The 19,098-nt window shown below is 42.4% G+C and overlaps 1 protein-coding gene across 4 annotated transcripts in view; it reads right to left on the bottom strand.

Moving 5' to 3' along the window:
* Positions 1 to 1,736: 1,736 nt before the first annotated feature.
* Positions 1,737 to 19,098, bottom strand: part of LOC120062547 (F-BAR and double SH3 domains protein 1-like) — a 32,125-nt gene continuing 14,763 nt past the window's right edge. Inside the window, exons 7-19 of one of the 4 annotated variants that reach the window (XM_039012600.1) lie at positions 18,617 to 18,680; positions 18,147 to 18,275; positions 17,417 to 17,539; positions 17,003 to 17,098; positions 16,707 to 16,826; positions 16,523 to 16,627; positions 14,131 to 14,412; positions 13,943 to 14,026; positions 9,675 to 9,867; positions 9,020 to 9,222; positions 8,530 to 8,719; positions 4,768 to 4,823; positions 3,139 to 3,302 (exon numbers count right to left, since the gene is read on the bottom strand). In XM_039012600.1, the coding sequence (XP_038868528.1) occupies positions 3,252 to 3,302; positions 4,768 to 4,823; positions 8,530 to 8,719; positions 9,020 to 9,222; positions 9,675 to 9,867; positions 13,943 to 14,026; positions 14,131 to 14,412; positions 16,523 to 16,627; positions 16,707 to 16,826; positions 17,003 to 17,098; positions 17,417 to 17,539; positions 18,147 to 18,275; positions 18,617 to 18,680 (1,696 nt within the window). In that variant the 3' untranslated portion in view covers positions 3,139 to 3,251. Of the gene's footprint in view, positions 3,303 to 4,767; positions 4,824 to 8,529; positions 8,720 to 9,019; positions 9,377 to 9,674; positions 9,868 to 13,942; positions 14,027 to 14,130; positions 14,413 to 16,522; positions 16,628 to 16,706; positions 16,827 to 17,002; positions 17,099 to 17,416; positions 17,540 to 18,146; positions 18,276 to 18,616; positions 18,681 to 19,098 lie in introns of those variants that run through there. The other 3 variants (XM_039012599.1, XM_039012601.1, XM_039012602.1) reach the window with 3 other exon arrangements.

The raw sequence follows: 19,098 nt of genomic DNA, 5'->3' as shown, positions 1-19,098 counted from the left end.
AGGGGCTCGATTCAATCCGTATCAGCGAAGTTCAGTGCTATAGCGCGCTTGAAATTCAAAGGTAATTTCCGATTGAGTCGACATATGCAGCCTTTAAATTTCATTTGCGTTATAGCACTGAACTTCAGCAATACGGATTCAATTGAATCTAGTCCCAAGTGTCATTTAGGACGTATTATCATCAAGGGTATTGATACAGACAAAAATGATTCAGCTATCTGAGCTTCTAGGTTCTAGCTTGTGGATTCACTGTCTGTGTAGACTAAAAGACTGAGAGACCAAAAGTCCATCGTAGATCACTTTGAAACATCTATTCTTCCATTGACTCAGCTGTGTCCAATCTTATTAAGTTCTTATGTGTACAGTGGGACAGAAGTTTCCCTGCCCTGAGAAATGTTGTGCTGGGTATGGTACAGTGGCGTGATACAGAGGATAGTTATGTCACTTTTGATATTCTCAGAGAAAACTAAAAAACCAAAAGCTAGTCCTTAACCAACCGTAACAAATACTCCAAAATGTTTCAGTCTGAATAGTGCTTTTAGCTAATGACTTTAGAATGTATGTTTAAGGTACTGGAATATGTTATTATGTTGTTTACTTGGAAGCATACAGTAGCAGCGTACACGCTTAAGTCTTATTCATTTAGAAACCATAGGCCAGCACTGCAGTTGATAAATATACATCATTAGGATGGTATTTTATCTGTAGTGGTAATTTGTTTTGTGTCAGGGTGGCTTCAATATTCCCACTGGACTACATAATAATGTGTAGTCCTGAATAGAAACATAAACTTCCAGGGTTGTATTTACTAGGAACCAAACAGAAGCAATTGGGTTGAAACAGGGAGGGACCTACCTGAATTTGTCCAATAAGAAACACTTGTTTTTGTTATCTTGCAAAAAATGTTGCAAAACATTTGCTATGGTGTATCATAATGAATAGGACCCTGATCCATAGTAGTGAACAGTGTTTCTCTCATAGACATACAACATACGCCTCACCTCTTCTCTCTCGTTGACTCCAATTCCTTATTGCTGCACTTCATCATTTTAACAAAGAACCAATGGGATTTCAGTGTGGTATGATGTTCAATGTCAACAGGGCATTAAGGCTGTGTTCATTTTTTTGCACAACAGATATTTCCTTATTAGCCAGAGAATACGGTTTTAGCCATACGATGACAATATTCCTGAGTTGAATTTGAATTATGGAAATTATGTGAAACTCTTGATACCAGATTATTTAATCTAGTTTTGCTTGAAACTGATCACATCTGTTTTCATTTACTACAGATGCATTGCACTTAGAAAATGCAAGGTTTTGATGTGACTAAATACTTATTTATTATTATTTGTCAAGAAAGCAAATACCAGGTTAAATGACTGTCATCCTCTTCTGAATGTAAAGTCTGATCAGAGTCAATGTGATTGTTGGTGTAACCTTTTTTTATTTTTATTTAACCTTTATTTAACCTTTATTTAACTAGGCAAGTCAGTTAAGAACAACTTCTTATTTACAATGACGGCCAAACCCTAACGACACTGGGCCAATTGTGCACCGCCCTATGGGACTCCCAATCACGGCTGGATGTGATGCAGCCTGGATTCAAACCAGGTACTGCAGTGACATCTCTTGTACTGTGATGCAGTGTCTTAGACCACTGCGCCACTCGGGAGCCCCAACCTTGTAGAGATAGTATCAACATTGAAAATATTATAATACGCAATAAAGAACAACTAACATAATGGCGTTTATATGCATTAGACATGTTTACTTTAATATGCATCATAGATGTGAAATGGTCAAGAAATCAAAAGCTTACTACTGAATATATCTGACTGTATGTCACAGTCATAAATGTTTCACCAGCGAACAGTACTGTAACTCCATATGTGAATGGTACTATATCTGGTTATAGCTCTGCTAAGCAAAGAATATGACTCATTTTGATGAAGATTTCATGTTTTCAAATGAACTGGCAAACAAAAGCACACCAAAGTATTCTTTTTGTGGAATCGAAGGAATCGTTACATACAGGAATCGAAGGAATCGTCACATACAGGAATCGAAGGAATCGTCACATACAGGAATCGAAGGAATCGTCACATACAGGAATCGAAGGAATCGTCACATACAGGAATCGAAGGAATCGTCACATACAGGAATCGAAGGAATCGTCACATACAGGAATCGAAGGAATCGTTACATACAGGAATCGTTTCCTGTATGTGTTACCAGGATGTGGTCTCCTCTGCTGGTCATGGCTGCTACATGCATTATCAGTTCACAGTAATGATCTAACTCCTTAGTCTTGAGTGTAAACTATATTTAAATGTGTTTGTAATGGCCTTAGAATCATATATTGCATGTGTCTTCATTGACCGACGCTGGAAATAACTCATGAGGAAAACATATATATTATATGCATACTATTAATCAACAACCTGATGATTTGAGTAGTCTCAAATGTGAAAGTGCAGCTGTACAATGAACAATTCTTAAGGAATCAAACTAAGTATATATTAAAGCTATGCATTTGACCTTTGTTGTTCGTATGACTAATTGTTGCGGTGGACTTAACCCAATGTGGTACTGTTAGAGCATTTCGTTCTGATACTTCAACCATCCTGTAATTCGGAGGTAAGATATTAACAAGCACAAACACACCAGGAAGATTGTTTGTATTCATCTCAGTGTCCATGTTTGATTCTGGTTCTCATGGAAATAGAACATGACATGTAGAATATGGTTTACTACTGTAAAATTAATACAGTGCATTATGTGGTTTTCTACTGTATAATTAATACAGTACATTATATATGGTTTACTACTGTATAATTAATACAGTACATTATCATACAAGCTAAAAAAAACATCAGGCACAAGCTTATTTGAACTGCAATACTGAACATTTATTTCTACAGGATCTCAAATAACCCTGTATCTTATCATACGCAAATTATAAACATCACTTCCTACAAGATAGTTTAATACTTCTGAAAACTGGTGAAGGATGTCCCTGAAGCTCAGAGACAGATGAATCCATGTTTTTTGACATATTATCACGTAAACAATACAAGAATACTGACTTTCAAAAATAGTGTAGCCCGTCAGGAAGAGACCAAGCTCACCTGGTAGCTACAAACTGTACAAGTCCCTGTGATGGTGTGTTTCATCCTTTCGGTGAAGGCACAAGACTCTCCTGTGGTGTCCACTCTGTCTCTTCTGAACACTCCCCCACACATGCTTCCTCAGGGCATGGGGGAGTGTCTCTGAGTCGGGGGAAGAGGGGGAGCCCTTGTCTGGGACAACAAAACAATGAATAAAGACAGACAAACAGATGAAACGCTTCAAAAGAGACTGAATGTAGTTTTACAAAACATTCTAAATACAGTAATAGTGCATTTTGCGCTTTAGAGAGGTTTAGAGAGGGCATTCAGCAGACAATAGAAACTACATGAAGATTTGATCAACTGAAAAGATGTTCACGCTTACGGAGCATAATATAATGACTGAAAAACTGAGCCGTCTCGCTTTATGCTCCAAAATTCAATCAAGATGATAGGGCACCACAAAAAGGATATGATGAGAAAATGAGGAAGCAGCACAAACCCTGCCCAGCCCTGTCCTACCCAGACCTACCCATATACCTACCCAGCCTCCCCACCCCTACCCAGCTCTGCCCATCCTTACCCATCCCTACCCTACCCAGCCCAGCACTGCCCTACCCATACCTACCCAGCCTCCCCACCCCTACCCAGCTCTACCCATCCTTACCCATCCCTACCCTACCCAGCCCAGCACTGCCCTACCCATACCTACCCAGCCTCCCCACCCCTACCCAGCTCTACCCATCCTTACCCATCCCTACCCCACCCAGCCCAGCCCTGTCCTACCCAGACCTACCCATACCTACTCAGCCTCCCCACCCCTACCCAGCTCTACCCATCCTTACCCATCCCTACCCCACCCAGCCCAGCCCTGTCCTACCCAGACTTACCCATACCTACCCAGCCTCCCCACCCCTACCCAGCTCTACCCATCCTTAACCATCCCTACCCCACCCAGCCCAGCCCTGTCCTACCCAGACGTACCCATACCTACCCAGCCTCCCAACCCCTACCCAGCTCTACCTATCCTTACCCATCCCTACCCCACCCAGCCCAGCCCTGTCCTACCCAGACCTACCCATACCTACCCAGCCTCCCCACCCCTACCCAGCTCTACCCATCCTTACCCATCCCTACCCCACCCAGCACTGCCCTACCCAGCCCTACTCAACACTACCCAGTCCTACTCAGTCAACCCAGCCCTACTCAACACTACCCAGTCCTACCCAGCCCTACTCAACACTAACCAGTCCTACCCAGCCCTACTCAACACTACCCAGTCCTACCAAGCCCTACTCAACACTACCCAGTCCTACCCAGCCCTACTCAACATTACCCAGTCCTACCCAGTCAACCCAGCCCTACTCAACACTACCCAGTCCTACCCAGCCCTACTCAACACTACCCAGTCCTACCCAGCCCTACTCAACACTACCCAGTCCTACTCAACACTACCCAGTCCAACCGTACCCAGCCCTACCCAGTCCTACCATTTCCTACACAGCCCTACCCAGCCCTAGCCAAACCTTCCCAGTCTTACCCAGTACAACCCATCCCTCCCCAGCCCTACCCTACCCACCCCTACCCACCCTGACCTACCCAGCCCCACACTACCCATCCCTACCCACCCTACCCAGCCCTAGTCTAGTCTACATACCGGTCGTATTCTTCTGGCTGAGAGGTCAGGTGAGCTGTGTGTGCTACCTCCACTCTCTGACAGGATATGAGAGAAAACAAGACCAGATACACAGTGTTCAGAGAAAAGAAAAGGAACAAAACAGTGTGTGTACTGTACATTGTTAATGAAGACTACTGGGTTTCTAACAGTACGTGTACTGTACATTGTTAATGAAGACTACTGGGTTTCTAACAGTGTATGTACTGTACATTGTTAATGAAGACTACTGGGTTTCTAACAGTGTGTGTACTGTACATTGTTAATGAAGACTACTGGGTTTCTAACAGTGTATGTACTGTACATTGTTAATGAAGACTACTGGGTTTCTAACAGTGTGTGTACTGTACATTGTTAATGAAGACTACTGGGTTTCTAACAGTGTGTGTACTGTACATTGTTAATGAAGACTACTGGGTTTCTAACAGTGTGTGTACTGTACATTGTTAATGAAGACTACTGGGTTTCTAACAGTGTGTGTACTGTACATTGTTAATGAAGACTACTGGGTTTCTAACAGTGTGTGTACTGTACATTGTTAATGAAGACTACTGGGTTTCTAACAGTGTGTGTACTGTACATTGTTAATGAAGACTACTGGGTTTCTAACAGTGTGTGTACTGTACATTGTTAATGAAGACTACTGGGTTTCTAACAGTGTATGTACTGTACATTGTTAATGAAGACTACTGGGTTTCTAACAGTGTATGTACTGTACATTGTTAATGAAGACTACTGGGTTTCTAACAGTGTGTGTACTGTACATTGTTAATGAAGACTACTGGGTTTCTAACAGTGTATGTACTGTACATTGTTAATGAAGACTACTGGGTTTCTAACAGTGTATGTACTGTACATTGTTAATGAAGACTACTGGGTTTCTAACAGTGTATGTACTGTACATTGTTAATGAAGACTACTGGGTTTCTAACAGTGTATGTACTGTGCATTGTTAATGAAGACTACTGGGTTTCTAACAGTGTGTGTACTGTACATTGTTAATGAAGACTACTGGGTTTCTAACAGTGTATGTACTGTACATTGTTAATGAAGACTACTGGGTTTCTAACAGTGTATGTACTGTACATTGTTAATGAAGACTACTGGGTTTCTAACAGTGTGTGTACTGTACATTGTTAATGAAGACTACTGGGTTTCTAACAGTGTGTGTACTGTACATTGTTAATGAAGACTACTGGGTTTCTAACAGTGTGTGTACTGTACATTGTTAATGAAGACTACTGGGTTTCTAACAGTGTGTGTACTGTACATTGTTAATGAAGACTACTGGGTTTCTAACAGTGTGTGTACTGTACATTGTTAATGAAGACTACTGGGTTTCTAACAGTGTATGTACTGTACATTGTTAATGAAGACTACTGGGTTTCTAACAGTACGTGTACTCTACATTGTTAATGAAGACTACTGGGTTTCTAACAGTGTATGTACTGTACATTGTTAATGAAGACTACTGGGTTTCTAACAGTACGTGTACTCTACATTGTTAATGAAGACTACTGGGTTTCTAACAGTGTGTGTACTGTACATTGTTAATGAAGACTACTGGGTTTCTAACAGTGTGTGTACTGTACATTGTTAATGAAGACTACTGGGTTTCTAACAGTACGTGTACTGTACATTGTTAATGAAGACTACTGGGTTTCTAACAGTGTATGTACTGTACATTGTTAATGAAGACTACTGGGTTTCTAACAGTGTGTGTACTGTACATTGTTAATGAAGACTACTGGGTTTCTAACAGTGTGTGTACTGTACATTGTTAATGAAGACTACTGGCTTTCTAACAGTGTGTGTACTGTACATTGTTAATGAAGACTACTGGGTTTCTAACAGTACGTGTACTGTACATTGTTAATGAAGACTACTGGGTTTCTAACAGTGTATGTACTGTACATTGTTAATGAAGACTACTGGGTTTCTAACAGTACGTGTACTGTACATTGTTAATGAAGACTACTGGGTTTCTAACAGTGTGTGTACTGTACATTGTTAATGAAGACTACTGGGTTTCTAACAGTGTATGTACTGTACATTGTTAATGAAGACTACTGGGTTTCTAACAGTGTGTGTACTGTACATTGTTAATGAAGACTACTGGGTTTCTAACAGTACGTGTACTGTACATTGTTAATGAAGACTACTGGGTTTCTAACAGTGTGTGTACTGTACATTGTTAATGAAGACTACTGGGTTTCTAACAGTGTATGTACTGTACATTGTTAATGAAGACTACTGGGTTTCTAACAGTACGTGTACTGTACATTGTTAATGAAGACTACTGGGTTTCTAACAGTACGTGTACTGTACATTGTTAATGAAGACTACTGGGTTTCTAACAGTGTATGTACTGTACATTGTTAATGAAGACTACTGGGTTTCTAACAGTGTGTGTACTGTACATTGTTAATGAAGACTACTGGGTTTCTAACAGTGTATGTACTGTACATTGTTAATGAAGACTACTGGGTTTCTAACAGTGTGTGTACTGTACATTGTTAATGAAGACTACTGGGTTTCTAACAGTGTGTGTACTGTACATTGTTAATGAAGAATACTGGGTTTCTAACAGTGTATGTACTGTACATTGTTAATGAAGACTACTGGGTTTCTAACAGTACGTGTACTGTACATTGTTAATGAAGACTACTGGGTTTCTAACAGTGTGTGTACTGTACATTGTTAATGAAGACTACTGGGTTTCTAACAGTACGTGTACTGTACATTGTTAATGAAGACTACTGGGTTTCTAACAGTACGTGTACTGTACATTGTTAATGAAGACTACTGGGTTTCTAACAGTACGTGTACTGTACATTGTTAATGAAGACTACTGGGTTTCTAACAGTGTGTGTACTGTACATTGTTAATGAAGACTACTGGGTTTCTAACAGTACGTGTACTGTACATTGTTAATGAAGACTACTGGGTTTCTAACAGTACGTGTACTGTACATTGTTAATGAAGACTACTGGGTTTCTAACAGTGTATGTACTGTACATTGTTAATGAAGACTACTGGGTTTCTAACAGTGTGTGTACTGTACATTGTTAATGAAGACTACTGGGTTTCTAACAGTGTGTGTACTGTGCATTGTTAATGAAGACTACTGGGTTTCTAACAGTGTATGTACTGTACATTGTTAATGAAGACTACTGGGTTTCTAACAGTACGTGTACTGTACATTGTTAATGAAGACTACTGGGTTTCTAACAGTACGTGTACTGTACATTGTTAATGAAGACTACTGGGTTTCTAACAGTGTGTGTACTGTACATTGTTAATGAAGACTACTGGGTTTCTAACAGTGTGTGTACTGTACATTGTTAATGAAGACTACTGGGTTTCTAACAGTGTGTGTACTGTACATTGTTAATGAAGACCACTGGGTTTCTAACAGTGTATGTACTGTACATTGTTAATGAAGACTACTGGGTTTCTAACAGTGTGTGTACTGTACATTGTTAATGAAGACTACTGGGTTTCTAACAGTGTGTGTACTGTACATTGTTAATGAAGACTACTGGGTTTCTAACAGTGTGTGTACTGTACATTGTTAATGAAGATTACTGGGTTTCTAACAGTGTGTGTACTGTACATTGTTAATGAAGACTACTGGGTTTCTAACAGTGTATGTACTGTACATTGTTAATGAAGACTACTGGGTTTCTAACAGTGTGTGTACTGTACATTGGGTTTCTATGATGACTGAGAGTTAATCCCCACCTGCCCTGCTGTCTGACAGGCTCTGTGTTTTCAGTGAGAAAGAAGCCTGCAACCTGTCCTCCGGGTCCTTAGGGGGCGTACTGTTTACAGACCAGGACCCAGGGCCAGATGAGAAGCAGAGGAGACTGCAGGGGGTTCCAGAAATAGGGATGGGTGGAGAGAATGGAGGAAGAGTAGGGGTGGGAAGGCTCTGCAGAATGAAATGTAGAAACAATGGGAATTGAGATCATGAAAATAATAGTAATCCCCTTGAGAATGCAGAGTTTTTTTAACAGACTCCAAATTCTATCTGCAGAGTTGAATCTTCTATCACTTGACTAGTCTTATGGAATGTGTTGTACAGTATTATACCACAAGGTGGCACACATCACAACTAGACCTCATCCATACTGTATGTTCAAAGCTTTCTTTCTCATCCCTCCATGTATGTTTTGAGTCCAGGTACATTTGACAACAAAGTGTCATTCAGAGGGTTAACCAGATCTCTCACCTCCTCTTCCTCTTCCTCCCCGTCTCCCAGCAGCTCCACCACCAGAGAAGGAAAGACCCCCACGCGTCCGTCCAGCTCTCCCTCCCAGAAGCCGTCGTCCACCTCCCCCTGGCGGCAGCGCAGCAGCCTAATGACCGCCCCTTCTGGGAAGGACAGCTCCTCTGGACCCTGGCCCTGGTACTCATACAGAGCCCGTGCCAGACCTGCACCACAGAACAGACCAGACCAGAACCAAACACACAGACATCAGACTGGTACTCAAACAGAGCCCGTGCCAGACCTGCACCACAGAACAGACCAGACCAGAACCAAACACACAGACATCAGACTGGTACTCAAACAGAGCCCGTGCCAGACCTGCACCACAGAACAGACCAGACCAGAACCAAACACACAGACATCAGACTGGTACTCAAACAGAGCCCGTGCCAGACATGCGTCACAGAACAGACTCAGACAAGTCAGTAATACATGGGTAAACGTTGTCTACATTACTAATGATTAACAAGATGGTGACACAGTTATATCAATGACGGCTTGAACTTGGAATTTGGCCACTTGTCCAAATGGTATGAATCATGTCACAAACATTCAGAGGTGGGAGAGAAGCTTTCTGGTTAGTGATGATTCTTAAGACAGAAGAGATCCTACTAACCCCCAGAGTGAGGGGAGCGGCCCTGCTGCCTCTTGGAATGTTCTGATGAGGAGCCGGAACTGTTGAAGGACCAGTCCAGCTGGGGACAAGGGAAGCCCTGCGCCAGGCAGACAGAGGAGCCCTCTCCTGGTGACCACAGGAACTGCAGGTACCTCTCAGGGACGTAGCCAACCTGGCCTGCTGCATTACGTGCCTGGAGAGGAGTACACAGTCAGTGAGTGTCAATAACATGGCTTTAGGGATAGTATATGCAGGGACAGTTGGACTTCATAGATGTGTTAATTAAGAAGATAGTATTATAGCCATTCAATTATGGAGTCTCGTTGGGTCAATTATAGAGTCTCGTTGGGTCAATTGCAACCAACAGGCTTAATGCGCAGCTGTAGGTTGGCGCTGGATTTCTTAAAACAATACTAACGGGAGATTACGTGCACCAGCATGTTAAAACAAACTTGCTTGCAACCAAAAAGCCACAAGAATAAACCAGAAGATCAGTTGATCTCCCGTTGTTACTGTGTCAAATGAGTTAGATACCGCACAGCTGGGTCTAGGTTCTCTACTCCAGGCCCCAATTAAATATCGACCTATCAGGAACATTGAAAATAGCAAAGCTGGTAATGAATCAATATTTATTGTAAGAATATACACTAGAATATACACATTATTGTTGTCTATCAACAATGACAAGCCACCGGGGTCTGACAATCTGGATGGAAAATTACTGAGGATAATAGCAGACGATATTGCCACTCCTATTTGCCACATCTTCAATTTAAGCCTACTAGAAAGTGTGTGCCCTCAGGACTGGAGGGAAGCTAAAGTCATTCCACTACCCAAGAATAGTAAAGACCCCTTTACTGGCTCAAATAGCTGACCAATCAGCCTGTTACCAACCCTTAGTAAACATCTGGAAAAAATTGTGTTTGACCAGATACAATGCTATTTCACAGTAAACAAATTGACAACAGACTTTCAGCATGCTTATAGTGAAGGACACTCAACAAGCATAGCACTTACACAAATGACTGATGATTGGCTGAGAGAAATTGATGATAAAATGATTGTGGGGGCTGTCTTGTTCGACTTCAGTGCAGCTTTTGACATTATTGATCATTGTCTACTGCTGGAAAAACATATGTGTTAGGTCTTTACACCCCTGCTATAATGTGGATAAAAAGTTACTTGTCTAACAGGTGTTATTTAATAGAAGCCTCTCAAACATAATCCAGGTAGAATCAGGAATTCCCCAGAGTAGCTGTTTAGGCCCCTTGCTCTTTCCAATTTTTACTAACGACATGCCACCGACTTTGAGTAAAGCCAGAGTGTCTATGTATGTGGATGACTTAACACTATACACGTCAGCTACTACAGCGACTGAAATTAATGCAACACTTAAAGAGCTGCAGTAAGTTTCAGAGTGGGTGGCAATGAATACATTAGCCCTAAATATTTCTAAAACTAAAAGCATTGTATTTGGGACAAATCATTCACTAAACCCTAAACCTCAACTAAATCTTTTAATAAATAATGTGGAAATTGAGCAAGTTGAGATGACTAAACTGCTTGGAGTAACTCTGGATTGTAAAATGTCATGGTCAAAACATGTTGATACAACAGTAGCTAAGATGGGAAAAGTCCATAATAAAGCACTGCTCTGCCTTCTAAACAACACTATCAACAAGGCAGGTCCTACAGGCCCTAGTTTCTACCTTCTTAACACTATCAACAAGGCAGGTCCTACAAGCCCTAGTTTCTACCTTCTTAACAACACTATCAACAAGGCAGGTCCTACAGGCCCTAGTTTTGTTGCACCTTGACTACTGTTCAGTCGTGTGGTCAGGTGCCACAAAAAAATTGCAATTGATTCAGAACAGGGCAGCACGGCTGGCCCTTGGATGTACTCAGAGAGCTAATATCAATAATATGCATGTCAATCTCTCCTGGCTCAAAGTGGAGGAGCGATTGACTTCATCACTACTTCTATTTATGAGAGGTATTGACATGTTGAATGCACCAAGCTTTCTGTTTGAACTACTGGCACACAGCTCGGACACCCATGTATATCCAACATGTCACAAGAGGTCACTTCACAGTCCCCAAGTCCAGAACAGACTATGAGAGGCATACAGTACTACATAGAGCCATGACTACATGGAACTCTATTCCACATCAAGTAACTGATGAAAGCAGTAAAATTATATTTAAAAAACAGATTAAAAAAACACCTTATGGAACAGCGGGGACTGTGAAGCAACACAAACATAGGCACAGACTCATGCATACACACACACACGATAACATACATACTATACACACACATACACATGGATTTAGTACTGTAGATATGTGATGGTGGTGGTGGAGTAGGGGCCTGCACACAGCGTGTTGTGAAATCTGTGAATGTATTGTAATGTTTAAAAAAAATTATAAACTGCCTTAATTTTGCTGGACTCCAGGAAGAGTAGTTGCTGCCTTGGCAGCAGCCAATGGGGATCCATAATAAATACAAATGAGCTATTTCAGCCACACCCGTTGCTGACAGGTGTATAAAATTGAGCACACAGCCATGTAATCTCCATAGACAAACATTGGCAGTAGAATGGACTTACTGAAGATCTGTGACTTTCAATGTGCCACCTTCATAGGATGCCACCTTTCCAACAAGTCAGTTTGTAAAATGTATGTCCTGCTGGAGCTGCCCTGGTCAATTGTAAGTGCTGTTATTGTGAAGTGGAAACGTCTAGGAGCAACAACGGCTCAGCGAAGTGGTAGGCCACACAAGCGCACAGAATGGGACTGCCAAGTGCTTAAGCACGTAGCGCGTAAAAATCGTCTGTCCTTGGTTGCAACATACACTAGCGCGTTCCAAACTGCCTCTGGAAGCAACGTTAGCACAAGAACTGTTCATCAGGAGCTTCATGAAATGGGTTTCCATGGCCGAGTAGCCGCACCCAAGCCTAAGATCACCTTGCACAATGCCAAGGGCCGGCTGGAGTGGTGTAAAGCTAGCTGCCATTGGACTCTGGAGCAGTGGAAATGCATTCTCTGGAGTGATAAATCACGCTTCACCATCTGGCAGTCCAACGGACGAATCTGGGTTTGGCGCATGCCAGGAGAACGCTACCTGCCCCAATGCATGGTGCTAACTGTAAAGTTTGGTGGAGGAGGAATAATGGTCTGGGGCTGTTTTTCATGGTTCGGGCTAGACGCCTCAGTTCTAGTGAAGGGAAATCTTAACGCTACAGCATACAATGACATTCTAGACGATTCTGTGCTTCCAACTTTGTGGCAACAGCTTGGGGGAAAGCCCTTTCCTGTTTCAGCATAACAATAACCCTGTGCACAAAGCAGCCTTCCCCCAAGGCCAGTCAAGTTCTTCCACACCGATCTCGTCAAACCATTTCTGTACGAACCTCGCTTTGTGCACAGGGGTACTGTAGAGTACAGTACAGTAAAGTACAATACATTATAGACATCTATGTTTGGGCTACATTATAATATAATCTGTAATTTTACATTTAGTATCCTTGATTAGACTATAATTTTATGAAAACATATATTATATTAACTCAATCATGATTGGCTTGATTTAGTTACCAATTTTAGAATGTGGATAGTTCAGGATACTTTATCTTCTGATAAAATGTGAATGTTAAATTGTCACAGTAAACGAGGAATGATTGTTAAATAGTCAAATCTGTGCTTAGTCTGCTCAAATAGAAGGTTTAATTTATTCTGAAGATAATACCCACCAGAGGGCTAAATAGTCTTGAAAAATGTTGGCAGTAACCAGGACATAAAGTTAACACTTTTAGAGAGCGGTAACATGATGGCCAATAGTGGTTGTAGTTGAGATCAACTGTGTGGGATCTTATTAATGGTTTACAGAGAGCTCGCCTAATGTTGACAGTGCTTAATGTTGGTTGCAATTGACCCGTTATTTTTCACAACTGTTACGGATCAGTAAAGATAAAGTTGAAGCGACATAATGCCTCTCTTTCTCAAACAGGAAGACCGGCAGTTTGTTTACTTTGTGCTTAGTAGAAACAGGAAGTGAGGAGACCACAGGCATTTGGTAGAGTGGGCAAATGCGTGGGAACAACTGCCTGCTACAGTAAATAGCACTGTTCCATGAGACAAAAGTTGCATCCCAAATGGCACCCTATACCCTACATAGTTCACTGCTTTTGACCAGAGCCCTATGGAGCCTAAATATGGAATAGGGTGCCATTTGGGACGCAGACAGAGAGAAATCTGTCCTCATTTACCTTCAGCCAGTCCTCCATGTCTCCATCCTCTATCACCTGAAGCTCTTCTCCCTCTGTGATTGACAGCTCGTCTCCTTGGCAGGCCTGCAGGAAGATGGGCCAGCAAATTACACACAATAACACCTGAGAGGAAAATCCCATTCCTGTAATGTTGACATTTCTAAAATGTTAAGTCCTGATATTGTCACCTGATAGCTGTAGAGAACCATGCAAGCCAAGGGGTATCCACACGGCACCGAGCAGGAAGTTGAATCGATGAAAGTGTCACCATCTTCATCGTAGTCGTCGAAGTCTGTGAACTCAAACTCGTCCTCGGAGATATCTCCGTTGGACATGCGTGCCTCGCTCAGCCTCCTGTCCTTCTCCAGCTCCTCGTCTGCCTGGGTCATAGCACTGCTCATCCATGGCTCCACGTCCACCCCCGCCGACGCCAGCAGCGCCAGCCTGGACTCCGCCTTCACCCGGCTCACCTGGACACACACACACACACACACACACACACCACTTACTACCACCTGTCACCCCTCCCACACGTCTCTCACAGGATACCTTGTACCAGATTACTTTTCCTCAATGTCATCCCTTTTACAGCCACAACTCAATGTAACACCTCAGACACTGTAACACCTCACACACTATAACACCTCACACACTATAACACCTCAGACACTGTAACAACTTACACACTGTAACACCTCACACACTGTACCACCTCACACACTGTAACACCTCACACACTGTAACACCTCAGACACTGTAACAACTTACACACTGTAACACCTCACACACTGTACCACCTCACACACTATAACACCTCACACACTGTAACACCTCAGACACTGTAACACTTCACACACTGTAACACCTCACACACTGTAACACCTCACACACTGTAACACCTCAGACACTGTAACAACTCACACACTAACAACTCACACACTGTACCACCTCACACACTGTAACACCTCACACACTGTACCACTTAACACAATGTAACACCTAACACAATGTAACACCTAACACAATGTAACACCTAACACAATGTAACACCTCAGACACTGTAACAACTTACACACTGTAACAGCTCACACACTGTAACAGCTCAGACACTGTAACAACTTACACACTGTAACAGCTCACACACTGTAACAGCTCACACACTGTAACACCTCAGACACTGTAACACCTCAGACACTGTAACACCTCACACAATGTAACACCTCACACAATGTAACACCTCACACAATGTAACACCTCACACAATGTAACACCTCAGACAATGTAACACCTCACACAATGTTACACCTCAGACAATGTAATACCTCAGACAATGTAACACCTCACACAATGTAACACCTCACACAATCTAACAGCTCACACACTGTAACAGCTCACACACTGTAATACCTCAGACACTGTAACACCTCAGACACTGTAACACCTCACACAATGTAACACCTCAGACAATGTAACACCTCACACAATGTAACACCTCAGACACTGTAACACCTCACACAATGTAACACCTCACACAATGTAACACCTCAGACAAAGTAACACCTCCACACTGTAACACCTCACACAATGTAACACCACACACAATGTAACACCTCAGACATAATAACTTAAACACACTACATATTAATAAGCCATCATACTAATATTTCATTAAACAGCACAGCAAAATAAGCGTTGTAGTCAACAAGGACATCTGGGGTTGGCAGTAGCATCATACTAGGTTCATATTAGCAGTATATTAACAGCATATTGGCTGCATTATGTTTCCTAAACCCAACTTCTTTCTTGTAAGTAAAGAAACATGGTTTTCCAGGCCAATACAAAAGCTTGATTACATCACATAACGCTTACTCTGAGCCCAAGACAACTGAATAAAGCAGGAGGAGGTGGTGGGTTGAAGGAAACAGTTCCAACTGACTCATGGTGCCAGCAGCATTTGCATTTGTCCTTGTGGGAAGTAGGAAGTAGGCAGTGACACACATTCCATTCAGATCCAGATAGAGGGCATCCACCTGGCTCATCAATGGGCCAGGCAGAGTGGAGGAGAGAGCCCTGCCGTTAGCTCTACAAAGGCTCTAGTAGTAGAAAGCATCCTGCATCTGCAGAGCCATGGCTATAGGCCTAGAACACACGCAGCCTTGGTCTCATCACCCACCAGTCACTTAGCATTAAATAACTACATTCACCTCTACACTACCCCATAGGAGAACCCTTTGAAGATCCCTTTTTGGTTCCAGGTCGAACCCTTTTGGGTTTCATGTAGAACCCTTTCCACAGAGGGGAACCAAAAAGGGTTCTATCCAGAACCAAAAAGGATTATCTTATGGGGACAGCCAAAGAACCCTTTTGGAACCCTTTTTTCTAAGAGTGTAAAGAAGGCTAACACCAGCGTATCAAAGAGGAACTCTGATAAAGCCTGGTTAATGACTGCTTGCCTTATCATTATCAATTTCCTGGTAGGTTGGAATAGTAGGAGGGTAATGTTAATGTGAGGTCATTAACATTACGTTGGGCTAGTAGTAGCTAACAGTAACAGTAGCGTTGGGCTAGTAGTAGTCCTACCTGTGCTTTCCTCACACTCTCCTTCACCTCCACCATCTTCTGTTCCACGCTGACTCCTGTGTCTCCTGACAGCAGTTTGAAACGCCTGTCCAGCATCTGCAGTGCCTATGAGGAAGGTAGACAGAGGTTACACAAGGTCAAGCTCCCGAACCAGAGGTAAACAGAGCTTTCGCCCACTACTCACCCTATCTCCGTGTGAGATGATCTTGTAGTCTTTGGCAGCCTTAGCAGACCACTTGCGGGCCTCCTTGTCCAAACAGCTCTCCCCCTCAGCACTGGAGCTATGTTGCTTCAGAATGCACACCTTTAGAAAGAACAGGAGAGGTGAAGCTGGGATTATCTCACACACAAAAGACTACATGAAAATATCAACATTTTCACCTCAATCAGGGTTGTATTCAAACAGCTTTGTGGATATTAATTGTGATATAATGGTGTTTACATGGTAATCAAGAACAGTGGTACCACAGTGAGCCACACCTTGTCTTGAGGGGCAACCTGGAAGTGAAAGCCGGCTGTTCTGGTGAAGACCGGGAACTCCTGGAGGAAGATCTGGATGTTTCGTTCTCTAGACACCTATCAGAGAACCAAACAAACACTCTCATTACTGCCACATTGGCACATTATTTCTTACATAGTTCACTACTTTGGACCAAAGCCCTATGGACCCTGGTCAAAAGTAATGCAATATATAGGGAATATGGTGTTATTTGGGACACAGACACTAGTTCACATGTCTCCCATAGAACAGAACATCAGTCAGTGGTCTGTCTGGCCTCCATCAGCGGTGCCCAGGTGAGGAATGTCACAGCTCTGGGTATTACAGTGGGGCTACAGTCTGTGGAAGGGTTTTACTGTGAAAAGGGCTTCAGTGGATCCCACGCATGGCCTCACCTTGGTGGAGTTCTCGCAGATCTGGCTAAAGTTACTATGCGTTGACCGGCAGGTGTCGATCTCTGTGCAGCACAAGAGAGTGAAGTGTTCTCGGATTTGCTCATACAGGTCACTGTCCAGTCTCTGTTGGGTAAACGACAGAGGTGAGAGCTGGGGTTATAGCCAAAGCCCTGATGCAGTACAAAATCAGAGGTGATTTGAGAAGGAAATGCCCTTTCCTTATTTTCCTATGTTTCAGTCATTCCAATGTTTCAGTCTGAGGGATTTGAATCAACTGATTCATAATGAATTACATTGGTTACTGCAATAACAAGAGTTGAGTCACTGAGTGATATTTCCCTTGATTGAGAGAGAGATACTTTCAAGAAGATTGTTGTGTTATGAATGTTCTGAGGGGAAAATACCCCTGAAATGAATGGTTTCTACTGAGCTGAACATTTGACTCACCTGATTACTTTGCAAAGGTAAAAAGCCAAAAAATAACATTTGAGGATTTCCTATTTGGGTTCATTTCTGTGTAGTTTGTGCTCTCCACTCTACAGCTAAGACAACCACAATGGGACAGGAAATTATGCCAACTAGCAGTGACTCATCACAAACACAAAGGAAGGTTTTTTCACTGACAGGAGGTATGTCTGAGGGGACTATGCAGTGTGTTCAGTCTTATGACAGACTCATGATGAGAATCCAGAGAGACAGTATGCCGTTAGGAGATGCCAGGTGGTCTTACCCTCATGATGGCAGGCAGCTCTGCAGTGTAGTAGTACTGGTGATGAGAGTTGATGGCAGACAGTGTCAGAAGGTACTCATTACGCACCTCTGTCAGTCTCTGGTCACACTCCCTCAGCCTGGTATTCAGCTGGACAACGGTTACAGGCAGGAGTGAGTAGAGGATAAAATATGTTTCATTATTACAATCAATTCTACTATCAAAATGCATTTGATTTGATTGGTAATCAATAGGCTAAGTGCAAGGTGACTAAGAGGAGTACAATATTCAACAACGCAACTGCACTATTCCTACATGTTTTACTGAAGACATTCCTTCATAGTAAAGCATGTAACGGATAAAACACGATTTGCCCTTTCAGAAATATGTGTACTCTCTGTGTACTAACTAGCCAGGTGACACTTATGTGGCGGTGGTGGGGTACTTCAGCCTATACAGACCTTCATGTGTGTCAGCCTACAGTAGCCTACCTTTGAACTCATTTTCTGCAAGCCTGTCCTAAAATGGAAAATTCCATGGTCACTCTTCTTGAATCTGAAAAAGGTCACATGGGCACGTGATAGAAATAATCAAACCAAGACTCTTAATGACATTATTATGAATAATAATCGATAGACATAAAATATGCATTTCAACCACGTATCTGAACTAAAATGCAATGACTACAGGTTTACAGAACATTTAACATGCCACTAACTGCTCCCTCTCAGATGATGAATAATTGAACTATGGTACAAGTAGCCTTAAAGGCCCAGTTTCAGTCAACAACTTGATTTTCCTGTGTGTTCTATATATTTCCACACTATGAGGTTGGAACAATACTATGAAATTGTGAAAATTATGATTATGCCCTTTTAGAGTAAGAGGTGTTTGAAAAGACCACCAGAAATTTCAGCCTGTTTTGGTGGGATGGAGTTTTGGTCTCCCATGTGACATCACCAGGTGGTACAGT

The sequence above is a fragment of the Salvelinus namaycush genome, chromosome 17, assembly GCF_016432855.1.
Source record: "Salvelinus namaycush isolate Seneca chromosome 17, SaNama_1.0, whole genome shotgun sequence".
NCBI classification, from domain to species: Eukaryota; Metazoa; Chordata; class Actinopteri; order Salmoniformes; family Salmonidae; genus Salvelinus; species Salvelinus namaycush.
This window is presented reverse-complemented; position numbering and strand designations above follow the sequence as displayed.